At 44.1% G+C, this 20,770-nt stretch overlaps 1 protein-coding gene across 1 annotated transcript in view; it reads right to left on the minus strand.

Annotated features, from left to right (window-relative positions):
• LOC144822741 (uncharacterized) overlaps nt 1–20,770 on the minus strand; it is a 2,085,503-nt gene that overhangs the window by 891,825 nt on the left and 1,172,908 nt on the right. The window contains exons 77-78 of the mRNA XM_078680596.1: nt 19,878–20,026; nt 1,011–1,228 (exon numbers count right to left, since the gene is read on the minus strand). Coding sequence (XP_078536722.1) covers nt 1,011–1,228; nt 19,878–20,026 — 367 coding nt within the window. The remainder of the gene's footprint in view (nt 1–1,010; nt 1,229–19,877; nt 20,027–20,770) is intronic.

Raw genomic sequence — 20,770 nt, forward strand, 5'->3', positions numbered from 1 at the left:
CAACGAGGCGACCGCCACGGTGCTGGACGCTGGGCTGCAAGCAGCTTTATGGAGTGCTCCCTCAAAGCCCTCAGTGCCCTGGCCCGGCAATTGGGGCACAACTTTGAGTCGTGGTCGTGTTCCAGGCCAGGCCTCACAGACACACTAAGTGGGGAACCATGAACAACATGGTGTGGTGACAGGCGCTGCATTGCTTGAACCCTGAGGTCTTCCTACTCGACATCCTACACACCAAAAGAAGTCAACAAAAAGTTGAAAAGGTCTGTCAAGAAATTACAGGGGGTAGCTCTCTTCAACAGATCTGCGCTGACTAGCACGGAAATAAAAGACATCAGTGCGGCGGAGTGGCAGCTAGATTGATGACGCAGACATTACAACGAACGCGACACCGACGATGTCACGTGGAGTCGACCGACGTCACCTACCAGCTCACAGGGGAACTGCTGAGAAAAATCTCCCAGATCCAGCCTGATGCCTGGAAGTTTAAAGGTAAGGAACCTGCGTCTAGATGTCTCTAACAGATAAAAAATGTCATACTACTCAATGCAGCGATACTAGTCAGTGAGCCACCCCTCCCTGAAGGATTCTTTTTTGAAGGGGAGCAGTTGTCTTTTTTTAGTGTCCCTCTTGCTGAAGAACCATAGCATACTTTTGCCACCCACAAATGGTTTGTTTGTATCCTGATCTAAAAATCAAGCATGGGGTCAAAACCTAGAAACTCCACAGTTTTTATCCATCACATACATGGAATCACTCTGAAGGTTAGAAAAATCTGTCCTATTTCAGAGTCTCACTTTTTATTAATCATCTTAATACCTGTAATAAATCTGAGAGAAGGGTAAGATCAGAATTTTTTATTCAGATGAATGAGTGACACCCCATCGCCCAACCCACCGACACCTCAATTTTGTCTACATGCCTTGGTCTGTCAAAGGATGAATCGTCAATAATATTTCTTTAGGTGACCATGTGCTGTATAAGTGCCTGGATATGAATACCGCAGCACTAACCTGGAGTTCAATGTGCAGTTCAGGTTGAATACAAGCAAAGGCTCTGTGCAGCAGTGTCTTTCCGAGACTGTCTTCACAAGGGCTAAAATTGATGATCGTTGTTCCGGAGCTAGTCTCAGCACTCAGCTGGGGTTCGTCCTCTGAGGCTACCAGGTAAAGCTTAAACTGGTCAGAGCAAAGCAAGCGGTGGCCATTGAAGGACAGGATATCAGATGGTCCTGCAAACAAAGATAAAAGTAAAATTACACAAAATCCATGTTCGTACCTAAAATTGCAAAACATTTTTCCATTATAAATATTTGCATTGTGCCAATTTATAACCATGTACAACAATACAACAACGTGTAAAGCAAAATACAAAAAATACCATATAAAGAAAATCTTGACATTAAGGTACATAAACAAATACACTATGAAAAGTCATCAGTTCGTAAATTGCTAAACATATTCTGCAATAAGCACTATACAAGAAAGGTTCTATAGTACTGTACATCTTTGGACCAATCAGGAAAATTATTAGAGATCAGGGTAGGACTCAGAACCAGAAGTTGGCCCGGACAAAAATGTTCCCACACCATTTCTGTCTCTTTCTTCCAATCTTTCTTTATCTCTCTTGTGTAGCCTGCTGTCATAAATCCCATGGTTTCACCAGTCCAAGGTTGCTTGTGTTCTGGTTCAGGGAAGACCTGGCTTGGCAATTTGGGCTGGACTGTTGCCATGAGGAGCAAGGTCCAGATTGATTTGCATATGACTGCGTCCAAACTGAAGTGGCATGGTGGGCAAAAAAGGATGGATTTGGATTCAGCCCAAGCGATTGCCAGTGGTTACAATTGATGCAAGAATTCTATCCATCCCTTTGTTGTTTTTGCATTTGATACCTTATGTACACAAGGTATGCCCACACGTGAGTCCCGGGCTCCCAGTGCCAATGGAACCAAGCTATACCTGGTTGAGGAGCCTTAACTAGTGCAAACCCGTTCCTAGGTTGTTTGTATTCTGGCTTACTGAAGAACTGGCTTGGTAGTTCGGGATGGACTTTTCCCATGAGGAGAAGGTTCAAGACTTATTTGCATATTGCCTGGTCTAAACTGATGTGGCATTGGGGGGGGGGGGGGTAAAAACAATGGATTTGGATGCAGCCCTAGGGGATTGCCTATGGTTGAAATTAATTCAAGCATTCTATCCATAACCTTGTTGTTTTTGCATTTGCCACCCTAAGTGCACCTGTATGCCCAGACGTGGGACCCAGGCTAAATGTGCCACTGGAACCAAGTGATACATGGCTGAGGAACCCTAAATAGGACGAGCTGAGGTGGCAGACTCCCCAAGCAAGCACCCAGCCCTGCTGAGTGAGACATTCACAGAAGAAAGACTTGTCCAGTATTTTCACAGAGTAGTTCTCACGATTAAAAGAAAAGCTATGAGCTATCACTATAAGCAAGATGTTGGCTGATACATGGTGTTAATGTAATTTGTATGGTTCAATAAATATAAAAAAAAGGTGTTGTTAAAGAGAGCTACATTTCTGTGAAGCGCTACTAGAACATTCTGTGGTCTGTTTATCACAGCATCTACAAAAAGAGACATTCTTGTCAACAGTGAAGCGCCAGTGTGAATTTAAAACATTTTCAACAAGCAAAGACCATAGAACAATGAGTGACACAACAATGAGTTCCAAGGTTAAACAAAAGTGTCTCTCGTAAGGCACAACACAAAACAATACTCTTTTAGGTTTCTGACTTACTCCATAGCTAATTGAATCCCTCTTTATGGAACATACAAGGGTGAATGAAACTGGAACAGGAAATGAGGGAGTGAGGAGGGAAATGAATGAGAAAGGAGAGAAGAGGTAACGAGAGAAGCAATGAGAAGGTAAAACATTGCATTTTCTGTGTGAAACGGATTCCATCAAGTACGCCCCTACAGTCTTCTCGTTCAGCTCAAAGGCCCATAGGAGGTGTCAGGCACTGTCAAGAGCCACGGTGATACACCCGGTCTAGCACCACCACCAAGGCAGGCAGAGTCCAGCAGTACTTTGTCCAGAAATGTACCCACCGGCTCAGATTGGGTAAAGGCAAAGGTTTTGCCATCCCAGAACACCTTTACACAAGCTGTAAACCACACTAAAGCAGTCATCAGACTTTTCTGAATGTCTTGAAATTCTCCCTTCTTGGATTGAGACCCTAAACTTATGTCAGGGTAGAGGAGGATTTGTCTACCTCAAATATGCAGAGCATACTTTAAACATGCTGCCTTTGTTAAATTCAGGTCCCGCGGTTCCTAACTGAACCATTGCCTCAGGCTCCTACATATGAGGAGATCTTGGGGGAGGTCTAAATGCCTTTTTTGCAAGGCGTCTTCCTTATGACAAGACAGAGTAAGGCGCTTATTAAGTACCTTACCATTACCTGCAGCATTGTATGGTGTTTGGCATATCAGGAAAAGCCAACATTCATAATGGGGCCACTTTTGTGGTCTCCAGATATGCTCTATTCTGCATTGCACTATCAGCCTCCACTCAATAATACATTCTTATTAGCAACTGCTGAAGTGCAGAGTTTAGCTCCACTGGAACATTCTACATCACTGCACTTTTGTTTCAACACTACTGAAAAGGGACTGTTGCCTGTCCCTTCATGTCCAGTTTTAGTAGTCATTTTTCCAGGAGTATCCATTTCTCCTGTAGAGACATCCTCTGGTTCCGCCAAAGTTGTTGCACAGCCCAGTATGCCTTTGTTCACTTTTCTTCTGCTTTATATGACTTCTCTTTAGCCTTGTCTCTAGGAGGCAACACCAATTGCCTTCAAACTGTTGCTCAACCACAACTGGATCAGTTAACTCCAGTTGCTTACCCTGGGGTGTGCTCACCACTCATACCCAACTACAAGAAACAGGCCAACCAGGTTGTCGATCTTGCATTAGGTCCAGTTAAGTTAGTGCCCACCCTCTGCCCTAGATGCTCCTTGTGCAAAAGAACAACTACCCTCTCCGCCAGATTCCAGAGCCACACACTGCCAGTCAGCGCCAGATTGCTGCAACAACAAATGACAGGGAAAGCACTTTTCTGCTTTGATATAACTGCAATCACGTGCCACCACCATACTGAGCACATGCAGTGCTATTACTCTCAGGTGCTGACCAAGGGGAAACAAGCCTCAATGTCCGGCCCCATTCTCTCAGAGACAAGAGCTATCTTTGTTGCTCAACAAATGACAGTTGTCACACTCAGCATGTCGCTCCACCCAATTAAAAACATTTGCACATGCATTAATTTAATTTGTATGGAATATATCTCCTCATAAGACCATGACAAGGCCACAATCTCAGTTAAAGGATTTTCCAAAGCATTATAGAACTTTAAAACACCTTGTATAAACATGTCTCATCTTGTGGACATGAACCCATGCAAATACGAGAGCAGTAGGTTAACTCACTACTCCAGTGAGAACAAATCCCAATGAAAATTAAGAACCATTCATATCAAAACGTTTGGAAGAAATTTGAACATGCACATTGTAAGATATTGGGTTGTCGGTTGACTGGGGTGTGAGCCCTGGTCAATGATCAACCACAAATCTTGTCAGGGTGAGGCACAAGCCATTCCTAAATGAACCTGTGCTCAACTCTCCGATAGGTTGGCACAGAGCAGTCACTCTTAACTTCGAGGTAATGTGCAAAGTATTTGTGCAACATTTTAAATACTAATAAAGTGAAAACACATAAAGGATCCCACACCAAATTAGAACAATAGAGCTTTTGTTAATAAATAAAACAGACCAAAACGATAAAAAGTCAATCAGTAGAACTGGAATAATGAATTATTAAATATTTTAGTAAAAATAGTGCCAAAAAGCATAAAGGGCCAAATATGGAGTCAGCGCCAAAAGTCTGATTTACTACGGCGACCCCCACGAAAAACAGAGTTGGGGGAGGCTGCCGGAGCAGAGCAAAGATCAGACTAGGCGTCATAGGCGGTCGTCACTGTAGCACGAATATCCTTAAGTTGTTCCGGACAGGCATCGCTGGAGCTACGCATTGGCGCCCCTGGTAGTGATCGATGCTGTAGCACAAAGAGGATGCTGTTGGAGCATTGTGCAGAATAGTAATGTGAACAGTGAGGTCTTGGTGTGAACTGGCCCCTTCGAGGTCGCGAAAAGCTCAAAAACTTAAATACAGCTCTCTGACCACACCTAGGGTCCAGGATCTGAGGGACACCATTTGGGGGTCAGAAACATACTTCAGCTGGGTACAGGGGCTGATGCAGGATGTTGGGGAGCCATTTGTGTCCCTGAGGTTCCGATCAGGAGGCCAGCAGGCTAGCCCTTGGAGTCTCTCTGGTGTCCTGGGATCACGATTGAAGTTGCTGGTCCAGTTCTCTTCTCTCAGACAAGGAAACAGCAGAGATGCAGGCCAGTAGTTCAGCAGGGACACAGTCCAGCAGACCAGCAAAGTAGCAATCCTTCACGCTCGGACACTCTTCGGAGTATCTTTGTGCTTTATAAATATAAATAATACAGCAGTCATTCTTCTTGGAAGATTTCACAGGTCCAGAAGTGTACTGAAGTGTTGGAGTTTGAGGTGCAATTTGTATACCCAGTTGTGCCTTTGAAGTGGGCAGAATCTTCTAGAGACATGCCTTTGAAGTGCACAGGTGCCCTGCCTTCCTGGCCCTGTCTCGATGCTAACTACATGGGGTAAGCAACCCTTTGTGTGGAGGAAGGACACAGCCTATTCAAGTGTAAGTGAGGCAGTGCCGAGCTCCTCCCCCATCCTGCCCGTGATGACCCATCCAGGATGTATGACGGAACCACAATCTGCCTTAACCACACATGCTTTAACAGTACCTCCTTTACAATGGAAGTGTCTTTACCATGCATGTGTTTACCACAAACGTTTTTACAATGCTTATGCCTTTACCACAAAAATTTAATTGTTTTACAGGTAAGTAGAACCCCTATAGATAGATATATCAATTAGCACCAGAAGTGGCGCCGTGTGCCCCCCCTCTAATTTTATAATGCCCCTGGGTCGATTTTGTTTTCATTTTCAGCAGGTTTTGCAGATCCAGTGCTGCTCCCGCCGAAAATATATATATTTTTAATGTTTATTGGCTCTGCGGGGTCATTGTGGCGTCTCTGTGTGGCCTCCCGCAAAGGCCCAGGGGGTTCAGGTGTTTCTACCCTGACCCCTTTTCTGTTTTTTTAATGTTTTTACCTGTGTTTCAGTTCAACCAAGTCACAAAATTGCTGCCAATACTGCCCGGTTTGAAGTGTTGGCAGCCAATCATATATCAGCACAAGATCTCGGTGGAGTTGCAGATCCTTCGTATCCTCAGCTATATATCTGAAAAACCTTTAAATAACTCTGTAACTACTGAACAGATGTACACCATTTAACAATTTCCTTCCTGCCAAATGTGGTGTAATTCCGTTCAGTAGTTTGGACTGTAGCCGTGTCTAAAGTTTCCTATGGAAATTAACATGGGTAAAACACGTTTTGGCACCTGTAGATTGAAAACCCATTTTAGTAGAAAAATAATTTTGCCACCCAAATACCTTTAACCACCCTAAACCCCAAAAATACCATTGCCACCCAAATGTCCATACTCTATATAAACTCTAAAAATACCCTTGCAACCCAAAACCCCATACTCACCCTAAAAATACCCTTGCCACCCAAAAACCCTACCCACCCTAAACCCTAAAAAATACCCTTGCCACCCAAACACCGCTACTCACTATAAACCATAAAAAATACCCTTCCCACCCAACAACCCACACCCACCCTAAAAATACCCTTGCCACCTAAACACCCCTACCCACTTTAAACGCTAAAAATACTCTTGCCTCCCACAAATCCATACCCACCCTAAACCCTAAAAATTCCATAGCCACCCAAAAACTCACACCACCCTCAATCCTAAAAATACCCTTGCCACCCAAAACTCATACCCATCCTAAACCCTAAAAATACACTAGCCACCAAAAAGCCCATACCAGCCGTAAACCCTAAAAACGCCATTGCCATCCAAAAACCTTTACCCAACCTAAACCCTAAAACTGCCCTTGCCCTAATATATATAATATATATGTATTACCTACCTACTGACGGTCACCAGTCGGTAGTTATAATTAGGACAATGTTTCCATAGGAGAAACGTTTTTTGACTTGCATATATCTTTGGCACAGGTTGACAAATTTTCATGAGATTTTCCCAAACAGTGCTGCAGTGATTCTTGTTCTGCATGGAAAGTTTTCAGGGAATCCGTCAAGCGGGGGCCGAGAAAAAGGGGGGTTAAAAATGTGTGTTTCCCATGTTCCCATGGTAATTCCCGTAGGAACTTTAGACAATGGCAACAGCCCAAACTGCTGAACGGAATTACACCAAAATTAGCAGAAAGGTAGATATTGGTCCAGGGGAGTGTCTTCTTTGATTTGGTGTAATTTTAGGGATATTACCCGAAATCCAAATTTGTATATATAGCGAAGTTAAAGATCTGCAAACCTACCCGATCTAGTGCTGCCACAAAAAAGTGCTTTTTGAAAAGGGAAGGAGTCAGGGTAGGAATACCCTGATCCTCTAGGTCTCTAGGGGAGGGACCCAGAAAGACCCCGCCATGGCAAAAAAAAGTTTTCTTTCCTAATAGGCCCTGGGGTGGGCAATGTCCTGGGGACATAGAGGAATTTAAGGAGGGGGTGCATGGGCCCCACCCTTCTGGGGCTTATAAATGCCATTCTCAGCCATGGGGACCACCACCTCCCTGGGGCAGCCCCTACTAAATGAAAGGAGGGGGGCTGCGCAGCCCCCTCCTGGAGCCGTAGATGGCCCTGGGGACCACCACCCACCGAGGCCGGCTCCTGCTATGTCCCAGGGTGCCCACCCCCAGGACATAGCAGTTTGCTGTGGCCTGATGGGAGCTCTAACTGCACCGGCAAGCCACAGCAAACATTCCACTTCCAGCAAGCAAGCGCTGTCAAAATACTCTCACTTGCTGGAAGTTGATAATTCGTCTATTTCCCTGCCTGCTGTCAAGCGAGCAGGTAAACAGATCACAGCCACAGGGCAAACTGGGTGCCCTGTGGGCACCCAGAACTAATGGCCAGGCCCCGGGGTATGAGGTCCCCAGGGCAGATATCGCACAGGGAGGGTGTTGCGTAGCCCCCTCTCTCATTTGCAAATGAGCAGGCCCCAGGGAAAGCTCTCCTGTTACCAGCAGTAAGTCCTTCACAGCAGGATTGCTGAGAGCTGGTCGGAGGCCCCGCCCCCTTTCTCTACCAGTCTGAAAACGCACCTAGTAATCAAAACACCATAGAAATTCACTTAAAAACAAATGTTTACAGGGACACACAGTTAATCTCAGATTTCACTTGTACAAAACCATTGAAATTCAGCAGCTATAGTTACCTGAGTTTACTATAACTTACAACTCTGCAGTGCACAGCACTCATGTTATGTTATGTTATTTATTTTCTTCTATAGCGCGCGGCTACTCCGAAGAGCATCCCGGCGCTTTGGCGAAGAGAACTGGGTACAGAGTGACAACACAACAACTACAAACTGAAGAAAAAACCAAAGAAAACCCCTATGCAGAAAAAAGCCAAGTTTTTAATTCCTTCCTAAAAGCGAGAAGGCTATTTGCCCTTCGTAAAAACAAAGGTAGCTCATTCCAGCCCCGCGAAGCCAGATACCGGAAAGCCCGGCCTCCAGTTCTGGAACGCTTGATGGCAGGCACAGCCACTTTAGCCAAGGAAGCAGATCGCAGAGCCCTGCTAGGCAGATAAAAAGAGAAGCGTTTCCCAATGTACTTGGGACCAATACCGTGAAGGGCTTTAAAAACCAAAGTTAGGCTTTTAAATAGGATTCTCTTAGAGATGGGCAGCCAATGCAAAGCTTTGAGTAACTCGGCGGCACTGTCCTGTCTGGGGAGCCCGAAAGATGGCTCGAGCCGCAGAATTCTGCACCACTTGCAGGCGGGTCAAAAGATATTTGGGTAGACCCAAATAGAGGGCGTTCGCATAATCCAAACGCGACCCTATTAAAGCCTGCACGATGGTTTTTTTGTGGTGAAGTGACAGCAAAGGAAGAAATTTCCTAAGCATCCTGAGAATGCCAAAGCATTTCCCTGAAAGCCCGATGATATGGGGCCTAAAGGATAGGTCACAGTCAATCAGAATTCCAAGGTTTTTCGCCTTAACAGAGGCATTGTCCGGGGGAAACATATCCTGTGGCCACCAGGCCTTCCAGCTAGGATCGGGGGTACAGCCAAAAAAAAGCAGCTCCGATTTATCGGAGTTGCATTTAAGGCCATGACACCGGAACCACTCGAAAACGGCATCAAGACAGTTCCTAATCCGTATGCCGTCTAAAACCCCACCTCTGTCACATGTGAACAGAAGCTGGGTATCGTCAGCATAGGATATGATCTGGGCGCCAAAGGATTCCGCAACCACCGCTAGAGGGGCCATAAAGATGTTAAACAGCATGGGGCTAAGAATGGAGCCCTGGGGCACCCCAATCTCTAGCGGCGACATATCAGCAGAATAAGGGGGCGCCCAGATCATTTGCCGGCAGCCGGTCAGAAAAGATTTAAACCAGCTCAACACCGTCCCCCGTAGGCCGATTTCCCAGAGTCTAAGAAGGAGGCCTTCGTGGGGCACGGTGTCGAATGCCGCAGACAAATCAAGCATGACCAACATGGCCTTACCTCCAGAATCTAAAACCTCCCTGATGGCGTCGGTGACCTCGAGAAGGGCAGTTTGAGACATGTGAAGAAGGTCGTTCTCCTCAATAAAATTGGAGATCGACCGATGTACATGCTTCTCGGTTACTTTCGCCAGCGCCGGGAGGAGAGAGATCGGCCTGTAGTTTGCATGAATGAGGGGGTCAAGGTTTGGCTTTTTGATCAACGGTAGGATCAAAGCGCATTTCGAAGCCTGAGGGACCACACCAGTGGACAAAGAGGAATTAAGAAGTGGGTTCAGTAAGGTGTTAAGAACTGACGCCACTCTCCCCAGACACTTCGCCAGACAAGGGTCCAGCGGCGAGCCAGACTTCAGTTGGGACAGGAGGTCAGAAAAGTAGTGAGGGACATAAGAGGGAATTCACAAAGAAAAGGACCATTGCCATCCAGAGGAGGCAGGGACGACAGACAGCTAATGTCCAACAAGGGGCAGGTAGGAGGGAAGGAATCCTGAATGGATTTAATTTTATCAACAAAGAACTCGGCTAGTTGATTTATCCAAGCCTCTGAGTGCGTGTGAAAGGGAGTGTTTAGGGAAGGAGAAATAAAATCATTTACGATTCTAAAAATCTCTCTACTAGCGTTGTCGGCCTCGTCTATCCTGCGCTCCAAATACGCCTTTTTCGCAACCCAGATTTGCCTGTGGTATGATCTTGTCGCCACTCTATATTGCAATCTCTCGGCTGGATCATAGGCTCGTCGCCAGGCCCTTTCCGCCTTCTTACACTCCTGACGTAAGGCCTTCAGATGCGGGGTAAACCAAGGGGCGGAACTACGTCTCTCCGTGGATTTAGTCCTCTTCTCGGGAGCCAGCACCTCCAATCTGGCCGTAAACCAATTCTGGAAGAGAGTAAGATTCTCTTCCAGATTGCCAGAAAGTTGGCAAGGGAAACTAAGGAGGGCTTCAGATAACATGTCAGCAGAGATCAGGTGAAAAGGCCGAGAGGTCCTCATGGTGTCTTTTAGAGGCCTCGTCCGAGATATAGCAGTAGAGAGCAGCGCAAAGTTAATTAAAAAGTGGTCGGACCACAGGACAGGCTGCGGAGGAGACACATTTAGTGGTCTTGTGGAAAAGACCTGGTCCAAAGTGTGACCTTTGTTGTGAGTCGGCCCCTGAACAAAAGGTACCAGCCCTAACGGAGCCGTAATATCGACCAGTTTTAAAACCTCAGGGTCTAAATTGTTGTCCATATGCAGATTAAGATCACCTAGTAGAATACACTGCTCTAATCTAAGGCACGGCACAGAGAGTGCCGCTTGAAGGGCATCGAAAAAAGACCCAAGAGGTCCCGGCGTTCTGTAGAGAAGAATCCCAGTACAGGCTTGTGAGGGAGAGAGAGATGAAGGGTAAAACCTAGGGACTCACAGCCCTGAATATTATTTACAGGAAAGGTCGTGCAGAGAAAGCGATTGTCCACGATCAATGCCACACCTCCTCCTCTACCAGTCACTCTGTCCCTCCTAAAGATGTTGTAATTAGGAGGTAAGGCATTAGCCAAATCCGGGGCAGAGCCTTCCCCCAACCAGGTCTCAGTGAGGAATAAACAGGATGTATTCGATTCCCTCAAGAGATTCCAAATGTTATGGGAGTGACAACTCAATGACCTGGTATTGAGAAGAAGACAGTGGTAGTGGAGCGGAGGAATATCCGGCTGACATGGTCAGTGACATTACTGATGACATCTCAAATGACATCATCAAGTGAGTGTGTTTTTAATAGTTTATGTGTGCTAAACCTATATAATAACTTACTATAAATGTTAGATTAATATACTAGATGTACTACTAATGAGTGATACCATCTCTAGCATGTGTGATCTGAGTGGGTGTGTGACTGTATCAGTGTGTGAGTGGCTGTATAGGTGTGAGAGTGCATGCATGAGTGACTGTATGGGCGAGGGAGTGAATTTTTGACTAGATCTGTAGGTGTGCGAGTGGTTGTGTCAGTGTTTGTATGGGTGTGTGAGTGGGTATATGAGTGGTTGTATGGGTGTATAAGTAGGTATGTGAGTAGCTGTGTGGGTGAGTGAGTGGGACTATGTTGGTGGGTGAGTGGGTGTGTCAGTGGCTGTGTGGGTGAGTACGTGGCTGTGTGAGTGACTGTACTGGGTGTCTGGATGGTTTATGTGTGAGCAACTGGGTGTGTGGCTGTTTGAGTGAGTGAATATATATATATATATATAATTACTAGGCTGACCGGGACATTCAGTGTGAACGAACTGCATGCTGGGGTTTGCAGTCTGAACCCGACTAAGGAACTGAATGAACTCGTAGTAAATTCGGCACAGGTGTGATCCACCCTACTTTAGGAGCAGGAAACTAACTGACATAAAAGCTGAAAACTAACGGAAGAGAAACTAGGAAATCGACAGCACCCGTGGCATTTGATAAAGGCTTCGCCGAAACGCGTCATGCCAAGTGTTAAATAAACGGCTCCAGAAAAGTCCCTCCGTGTCCGTGCGTCTCCTTTACCATAAGAAGATAATTTTTCGCATATTGGCGTGTTGCCAATGACACGCAGTGGGGATCCTTCCAGAATGGTTCACGGGTTCATTGGTACTTACCCGGTACCGCCACGCTTCTCGGCGTAGCAGAGGCTTTGCTGTCGAATGGCAGTCCATAATTGATGGATGGATGCAGTTACTTTAACCGGCATCTCGGAGCCTGCACCCGAAGAGACTGTGTGGTTGGGAGCGAGGGCACAGGAGCTGTTTGTTGCCCTGCACAGCGCTATGATTCTCAGCCTGAGCCCTATTCAGTCAGCCACTTACTTCAAGTAATTAATTACCAGGCTGACTGGGACATTCAGTGTGACTAAGAACGAACTGCATGCTGGGGATTGCAGTCTGAACCCGACTAAGGAACTGAATGGACTCGTAATAAATTTGGCACAGGTGTGATCCACCCTACTTTAGGAGCAGGAAACTAACTGAAATGAAAACTGAAAACGAACGGAAGAGAAACCAGGGAATCAACAGCTCCCGTGGCATTTGATTAAGGCTTCGCCGAAACGCGTCATGCCAAGTGTTAAATAAACCGCTCCAGAAAAGTCCCTCCGTGTCCCTGCGTCTCCTTTACCATAAGAAGATAATTTTTCGCATATTGGCATGTTGCCAATGACACGCAGTGGGGACCCTTCCAGAATGGTTCACGGGTTCATTGGTACTTACCCGGAACCGCCACGCTTCTCGACGTAGCAGAGGCTTTGCTGTCGAATGGCAGTCCATAATTGATGGATGGATGCAGTTACTTTAACCGGCATCTCGGAGCCTGCACTCGAAGAGACTGTGTGGTTGGGAGCGAGGGCACAGGAGCTGTTTATTGCCCTGCACAGCGCTATGATTCTCAGCCTGAGCCCAATTCAGTCAGCCACTTACTTCAAGTAATTAATTACCAGGCTGACCGGGACATTCAGTGTGACTAAGAATGTAAAGTATGCTGGGGATTGCAGTCTGAACCCGACTAAGGAACTGAATGGGCTCGTAATAAATTCGGCACAGGTGTGATCCACCCTACTTTAGGAGCAGGAAACTAACTGAAATGAAAGCTGAAAACTAACGGAAGAGAAACCAGGGAATCGACAGCACCCGTGGCATTTGATAAAGGCTTCGCCGAAAATCGTCATGCCAAGTGTTAAATAAACGGCTCCAGAAAAGTCCCTTCGTGTCCCTGCGTCTCCTTTACCATAAGAAGATAATTTTTCGCATATATATATATATATATATATATATGTATATATATATATATATATATCTATATATATATCTATATATATATATAGATATATATATATATATATATATATATATATGTATATATTTCCCCATCATGACAGCATTCATGAAAGCAGGCACCGACACCGTGAATATTCGTGGCACGGGTAGCTATTTATTCCATTTGCAAGGTCAAGCGCGTTTCGGGGGTACAACCGCCTTGGTCACTGCAAATATATTTATATTCACTGAAAAAACCACAGGTTTCAGGGACGTTATAGATAGGAATTAGCATTTTTTTAAAACCTTAGAAATTTATGGAACAAAACAAAGATTACAGAGACGTTATAGCCTAGGCTGACATTTTGCTCATATAAAATCAGAGAATTTCAGCCGTTATAGTTAGCTGAGCTAAACATAATTTACGCCCTCGCAATGCACTGCTGATGACGTTACATATTACATCACTCATGACATGGTCAGGGACATCACTCACGACATCACTGATGACATCTCAAATGACATCCCCATAATCTCTGATTCACCTACTCACACCCTAATATACCCTTTGTTTCACTTCTCAGTCGGTAGTCTGATGTGTCTTGGCTACGCGTATGCTAAGAACCATCAGAGTAGATGAGCTTGTCTGTATGATAATTAGGGGTTCCGGTCGTGATGGCTTTGTAAATATTGCAGCTGGTTTTGAAGATGATACCAGCAAGGTTAGCTATTTGAGTTCCAACAAGAGGAGTTGATATGATCACATTTCTTCAGGCTCTGAATGAGACATGCTTCGGCATGCAAGACGCTTCTAAGAGGTGCCAGTATGGAGTGTGGAAGGTCACAGAGTATTGCATTAACACAATCAAGATGTGAGAGTACAAGGGGTTGAACAGCAGTCCCGAAGTCGCTTTCTGGACGAAACAGTGTGACTTTCTTTAGAAGAGAGAGCTGGTACCAGGACCTTTTTGGCTTTTTTGGCAATATGTTCTTTTGAGTGTGAGATTGGGATCCAGGGTGAATCCAAGTAATTTGGCATTAAGTGGAAGCAGTCAAGCTTCATATCATTGAGCCAGTGATGCACTGTATCTTGTTTGCTGTCCTTAGCAGATGACAGGAAATTAGTCTTCAACAGTAATTAAACAGGAATCATGCATTCAATTCTGCTTTCACCTCCATTTAATTTTGTTAATGTTCTATCTACCCAGGGACATTGCATTCTGGGAGCTGTAGGATTTCCCGATCTGCAGCAGGTGAACTATCACATGGCAGGGGAGGCGTGACCTTCCAATCATGAGAGGACTGCAGACTTATTTAAAGCAGAGGCGTGGGGCTGCTTCAGTGTGGCGGTGGCATCTGAGGAAGACAAGTATGTCGAAATGCATTATGCTTACTCCGCTTTCCAATTAAAGGCTTTCTCCTGTGACCCCATGTGGCCTCTTCCTTCTTGCTTCGCTGGAGGTTCTGTTCATGTTTTCGTGTCAGCCAGAGACACGTTCAAGGGGCCCCGTTCTGCTAAGCTGGCTGGAACTATCACTGGTGTCTGCGCAAGCAGTTGGATTTTCTTCTGAGGTATCGGATTGCTCCAGCCCACCTCTCTGTGTACTGTTCAAGCAAGGGACACTGCCAGCAGGCAGCTCGTGACTTCACGAGGAGGCTTGTTTCATTGAATTCAGCCCATGACCCGGCTGAGCTGTGCCATGGAGGTTAGAACGTCTGTGGGGACTCGAGGAGGCCTGAGGAAATAATTTGCACCGAAGACAGTGCGCCCTGATCTGCAGCACATCATTGCCACAAGGACATCATTTCTTTAAAACCCTCCCTTGTTCTATCTACCCAGGGACATTGCATTCTGGGAGCTGTAGGATTTCCCGATCTGCAGCAGGTGAACTATCACATGGCAGGGGAGGCGTGACCTTCCAATCATGGGAGGACTGCAGACTTATTTAAAGCAGAGGCGTGGGGCTGCTTCAGTGTGGCGGTGGCATCTGAGGAAGACAAGTATGTCGAAATGCATTATGCTTACTCCGCTTTCCAATTAAAGGCTTTCTCCTGTGACCCCATGTGGCCTCTTCCTTCTTGCTTCGCTGGAGGTTCTGTTCATATATATATACATATGTATATATTTCCCCATCATGACAGCATTCATGAAAGCAGGCACCGACACCGTGATTATTCGTGGCACGGGTAGCTATTTATTCCATTTGTAAGGTCAAGCGCGTTTCGGGGGTACAACCGCCTTGGTCACTGCATATATATTTATATTCACTGAAAAAACCACAGGTTTCAGGGACGTTATAGATAGGAATTAGCATTTTTTTAAAACCTTAGAAATTTATGGAACAAAACAAAGATTACAGAGACGTTATAGCCTAGGCTGACATTTTGCTCATATAAAATCAGAGAATTTCAGCCGTTATAGTTAGCTGAGCTAAACATAATTTACGCCCTCGCAATGCACTGCTGATGACGTTACATATTACATCACTCATGACATGGTCAGGGACATCACTCACGACATCACTGATGACATCTCAAATGACATCCCCATAATCTCTGATTCACCTACTCACACCCTAATATACCCTTTGTTTCACTTCTCAGTCGGTAGTCTGATGTGTCTTGGCTACGCGTATGCTAAGAACCATCAGAGTAGATGAGCTTGTCTGTATGATAATTAGGGGTTCCGGTCGTGATGGCTTTGTAAATATTGCAGCTGGTTTTGAAGATGATACCAGCAAGGTTAGCTATTTGAGTTCCAACAAGAGGAGTTGATATGATCACATTTCTTCAGGCTCTGAATGAGACATGCTTCGGCATGCAAGACGCTTCTAAGAGGTGCCAGTATGGAGTGTGGAAGGTCACAGAGTATTGCATTAACACAATCAAGATGTGAGAGTACAAGGGGTTGAACAGCAGTCCCGAAGTCGCTTTCTGGACGAAACAGTGTGACTTTCTTTAGAAGAGAGAGCTGGTACCAGGACCTTTTTGGCTTTTTTGGCAATATGTTCTTTTGAGTGTGAGATTGGGATCCAGGGTGAATCCAAGTAATTTGGCATTAAGTGGAAGCAGTCAAGCTTCATATCATTGAGCCAGTGATGCACTGTATCTTGTTTGCTGTCCTTAGCAGATGACAGGAAATTAGTCTTCAACAGTAATTAAACAGGAATCATGCATTCAATTCTGCTTTCACCTCCATTTAAATTTTTTTTTTTGCGTGTTCCAGAGATTGTGTTTACAAATTCTATCTTATATGAAACTAAACTATACCTAGGCTGTCCGGTTCTAGGTTTAAACCTATAATAACCAATAAAACACCACCGGGAGGGAAATAGCCCTCACCAGTGTAAACATATAAACACTGAAAAAAACCTGCATTACCAAAACTAAATGCCATTCAAAGAAAGGAAAAGGAGAGTGAAAGAGTTGTTTTTATTTCTTCCTGAATGGGCCAATACAGTGTAACTTTGTTATATAATGCAGCAGTAAAAAAGGCTGGGCTAACATTACTCTGCTTGAGTTTTGTTGTCCAGGGTTGTCACTAAAATATTGTTTCTTAATCTTTTTTCCAGTTTTGTGGTCTTTGGTCTAAAGATACAGGGGTTAGAAGCATGTTTTAGGTGTTGTTTATTTATTTTATAAACTGTAGAGAATCAGGAAATATCTAAATCATATTTGATTTGTTGGCTATGTTTGAGTCTTTCACTGATAGGAACAATTTAGGTTTCATAAGAATATTCCCCATTGTGTACCATCACATTTACCCACCGAGAATAGATAAAAACCCTTGATACATCAGCCCCCTTTTCTAGTGAGTCAGTATTGATAGTGGGAGAATTGCCAAACAGCCCAGCTTTAAATATTCAATGCAAGGTATAGTAACAGGTATATGTGAAAAGAGTGCAGTCACAGAGCATCTGGGACACTGGTGAAAACATGACACTAGACTTTTGGAAACCATGGAATACAGAATCACTTGGAATGCTGATGCAAAAAGTTCTTACCAAGTTCAACAAAGATTGGAGTGATATTGCTTGTATTTGCAGTGATTCAGCTACGTATATATGAAAAAGTTGTGTGATGACCTGTCAATATCAATTCCTGAGCTGAAGTGCTTCCCTGTAAGAGATCCTTGCCACTTGTTAGATGGCAATCTGAAAGTATCTTTACAATCTTCAGAGTTAATGAATATTGACTTTTTAGTCCATTCTGGTGCCCTGTTTTGTTATGCTGGGGAACTAAAACACAAATATTTCTAATTTTTTGCTTTGTGTGGCATCAAAGAAAGAGTCATCCCAACTGTGTCACTTAGCCAGTGGTTCTCAGTCCTAGAAGCCGTGAATGCTATATTATCCATGTGGCAACTGTTTACAGAACCTTTGCTGAGTGATGATGCAAACGACAAGAAATGAGAGGATCTTTGTTCAAATATTTTTTATTTATTATTTTTTTTACATAGCGCGAACTTGACCCGAATCGGGTATTCTTAGATTTTTACAGGAAAGCTTGACTGCAGTTATGGACATAATAACAAAAACTAAGGTCTGAAAACACCCTTGTCTGCCAAGTGTTCAGCATAATTTGTGTAGATGTGAAACATCTCCTTGAGAGTAAGTTGGGTGACACTTTTAGTGACTTTGGCACTGCAGCATGTTCCATGTTAGAGTGCCTGCCACTTGGTAAGCAAAGAAATGTTGAGGAGCAATTCAAGAACTTTATTTTACAATGTACGAGAAATAGCCCTTCACCAACCACGGCATTTGAAGTCAATGAAGCCTCACTGGGGTACTCTGCACAAGTTATAGATCCCTTCCATAAAGGGAAATTTTCTCCGGAGTTTCAAATGTGCTGCCTCATTTTTGATAGGTTCAATAACTCAGAGGGCATATGCACACAGTTTAATACATATGTTGCAGAACCTGTCGCAGAGAATCACAATCTTCAGGTGCACCAGTATCGGCATGGAAAGCTATGCCAGTGGCTAGAGAAAGCAAATTGTGTACCGGCTATTTTGGTGTTGCCTGTCTCAAGTGCCAATGTTGAGAGGGCCTTTTCAAAGATAAAAGTTTACATGGGAAGGAAAGAGCGAGGGTGCATGACCAAAGACTCACTGTAGAAGTATTGTATGGTGTACTATGATAAGTTGGATTTGTAAAAATGCATTTGTATCTCATATACGCTGTAAGTACACTGTCTATATACCATGCAATATCAGTGCAGAAAGCAAGCAATAATAGCAAAAAGTTTCATTAAAAACACTGTTTCAGTTGTTTTTAATGGCGCGAAAATGTGTAGCCACTGCTAACAACTGTTTTTTTAAGGTATTGAAATCACTGGATAACACTGAAAAAACCCCACCAGAATTTACCAAAAATAGAAACTGAAAACAGGAAAGCCTAACTATACCCTATCTTGGAGGGAGTATTTAGAAGCACTAGCTTAAAAACACCTTTTTCATCAAGTTGAATATGTCAGGTTTGTTTCTGTTTGATGCCACTAATCAAGAAATAAAAGATGTACAACAGCTCACAATGGCTACATGTGCTATCGGGGATGTGGAGTCTTTGATTTAGATAGAGGACATCAGTTGGCAACCTAGTGCAATTAATATTGCACACAAGCAATGCAGAAAACATAGAAGCTGCAAAAACCAGCTACAAATCCTTCTGTAGCACCATACAACAATAGGATAAAATAAACGGGCGTCAACACCAACAGGGCTTATACTACAATGATGTTAAGCACGCAGGATATATAAAGCCAGGGTAGGTGTTCAGTCTGATTTGGGATATTAGGGCTCTCTAGAGCTCTGCCCACTTCCTCTGCTCTAAGGAGCTTGTTTACCTCCTCCCTGTCTTTAGTATGGGTACAGTCGACTGGTAGTACTCAAAGGGCATGCGGGTGAAATGCCATTGTAGCCACATCATAGCTTTTGTTTTCAATTAAAAAAGTGGTGCTCTGCAGCACCGTAGATCTTCATACAACTGGCCTGGATTGGTTTCATGCAAATCTCAATAGAGAAGTGCCATAAACAGGCACATCCAAGTTTGTGCTTTCTAATCTAATGAGGGAAAACCTCACAGAGACTCCAAGTAGTACAGCCCGAGGGCAGATCATGAAATGTTGGAGGCGCAAAATATCTTTTGTATAGGACACCAGAATCTTCTCCCAATTTACATATTCACTGCACCAATTTTTGAACATTTTCGAATGTGCAGAGGACTTTTCAGTTTGCTCGAAATGGATTTATCAGTTTGAGATCTTGCTTACTTCACTGATTTGTTCATGTTCACTAAAGTTCACTATGTGCAACGTTTTATATTGCCATTCAGCAGAGGAGGATATAGGTTTAAACAGAAAAGTCAACTATGTGAACACTGAATATTGAAATACCATTTAGCATTGGAACTTACCTTGTTGGACGGTATGCTCGATCAAGGCGCTGCAGTGGTCAATGAGAGGCTTCAACAAATGGTCCCATTCATTGCTGTAGTTATGCAGCACAAGGCTGCTGCCTGTGGCAATTGCCTTTTCAATAGGAGCTAAGATGCTGTTATCTTGTCTAAATGAAAGAGAAAATCATAGATGAAATACTTCTGTACTTCTTTGTGCAGAAAGAAATCGATTCAGGACAACCTCACCACTCATAATTGGGCATCTAGTAGTCGCAAACTACCATAAAAATACCATAAAAAGTATTTTCAGCTCCCTCAGTTATGATTAGAATTGACAGAACTGGTAGTCTGGCAAATAGAACATAGACTTGTCAGATCCCCTGAAACTGATAAAGGACCACATCACACACTAAAAATAACAATTTTGTGGGATTAGATTAATTGTAACCCAAATAAAGGGGCTTTACACAAAGGTAAACTTACGGGAGAGTAAACATACATGTGTAAGTGAACCCTTACAATTTTGAGTAGCTTTACTACTTTCGGCTATTTGCAATTTACTAATGTGATAAATTAATCAAATGTAGACTTCCATGTCGCCACCCCATGAAACAGGGGCTGGAGTCAATAAAAATGCTGCATATAGCTGTAAATTTACTAGTAGTAATGATTTAACAACCGTACTTGACGTTCCTCAGACTTGGTGGAGACCTCAGCAATCAAGGCAGAGATCTCCCTTTGGTAAAGTAAAGGGAAAGGCTAAATCAAGTTTATGTATTAAAAGTTACTACATGGGGGCGTCAAAGAAGATGGCCAGAGACTAGCGCGACTCCAAAGGAAAATTCACCAAAACCCCCATAAAATCTGACAAACTGCTCCAAACAGGAGGAACCAGAGTCCGCGGAATCAGC

This window comes from Lissotriton helveticus, chromosome 3_1 (genome assembly GCF_964261635.1).
Source record: "Lissotriton helveticus chromosome 3_1, aLisHel1.1, whole genome shotgun sequence".
Taxonomy (NCBI): Eukaryota; Metazoa; Chordata; class Amphibia; order Caudata; family Salamandridae; genus Lissotriton; species Lissotriton helveticus.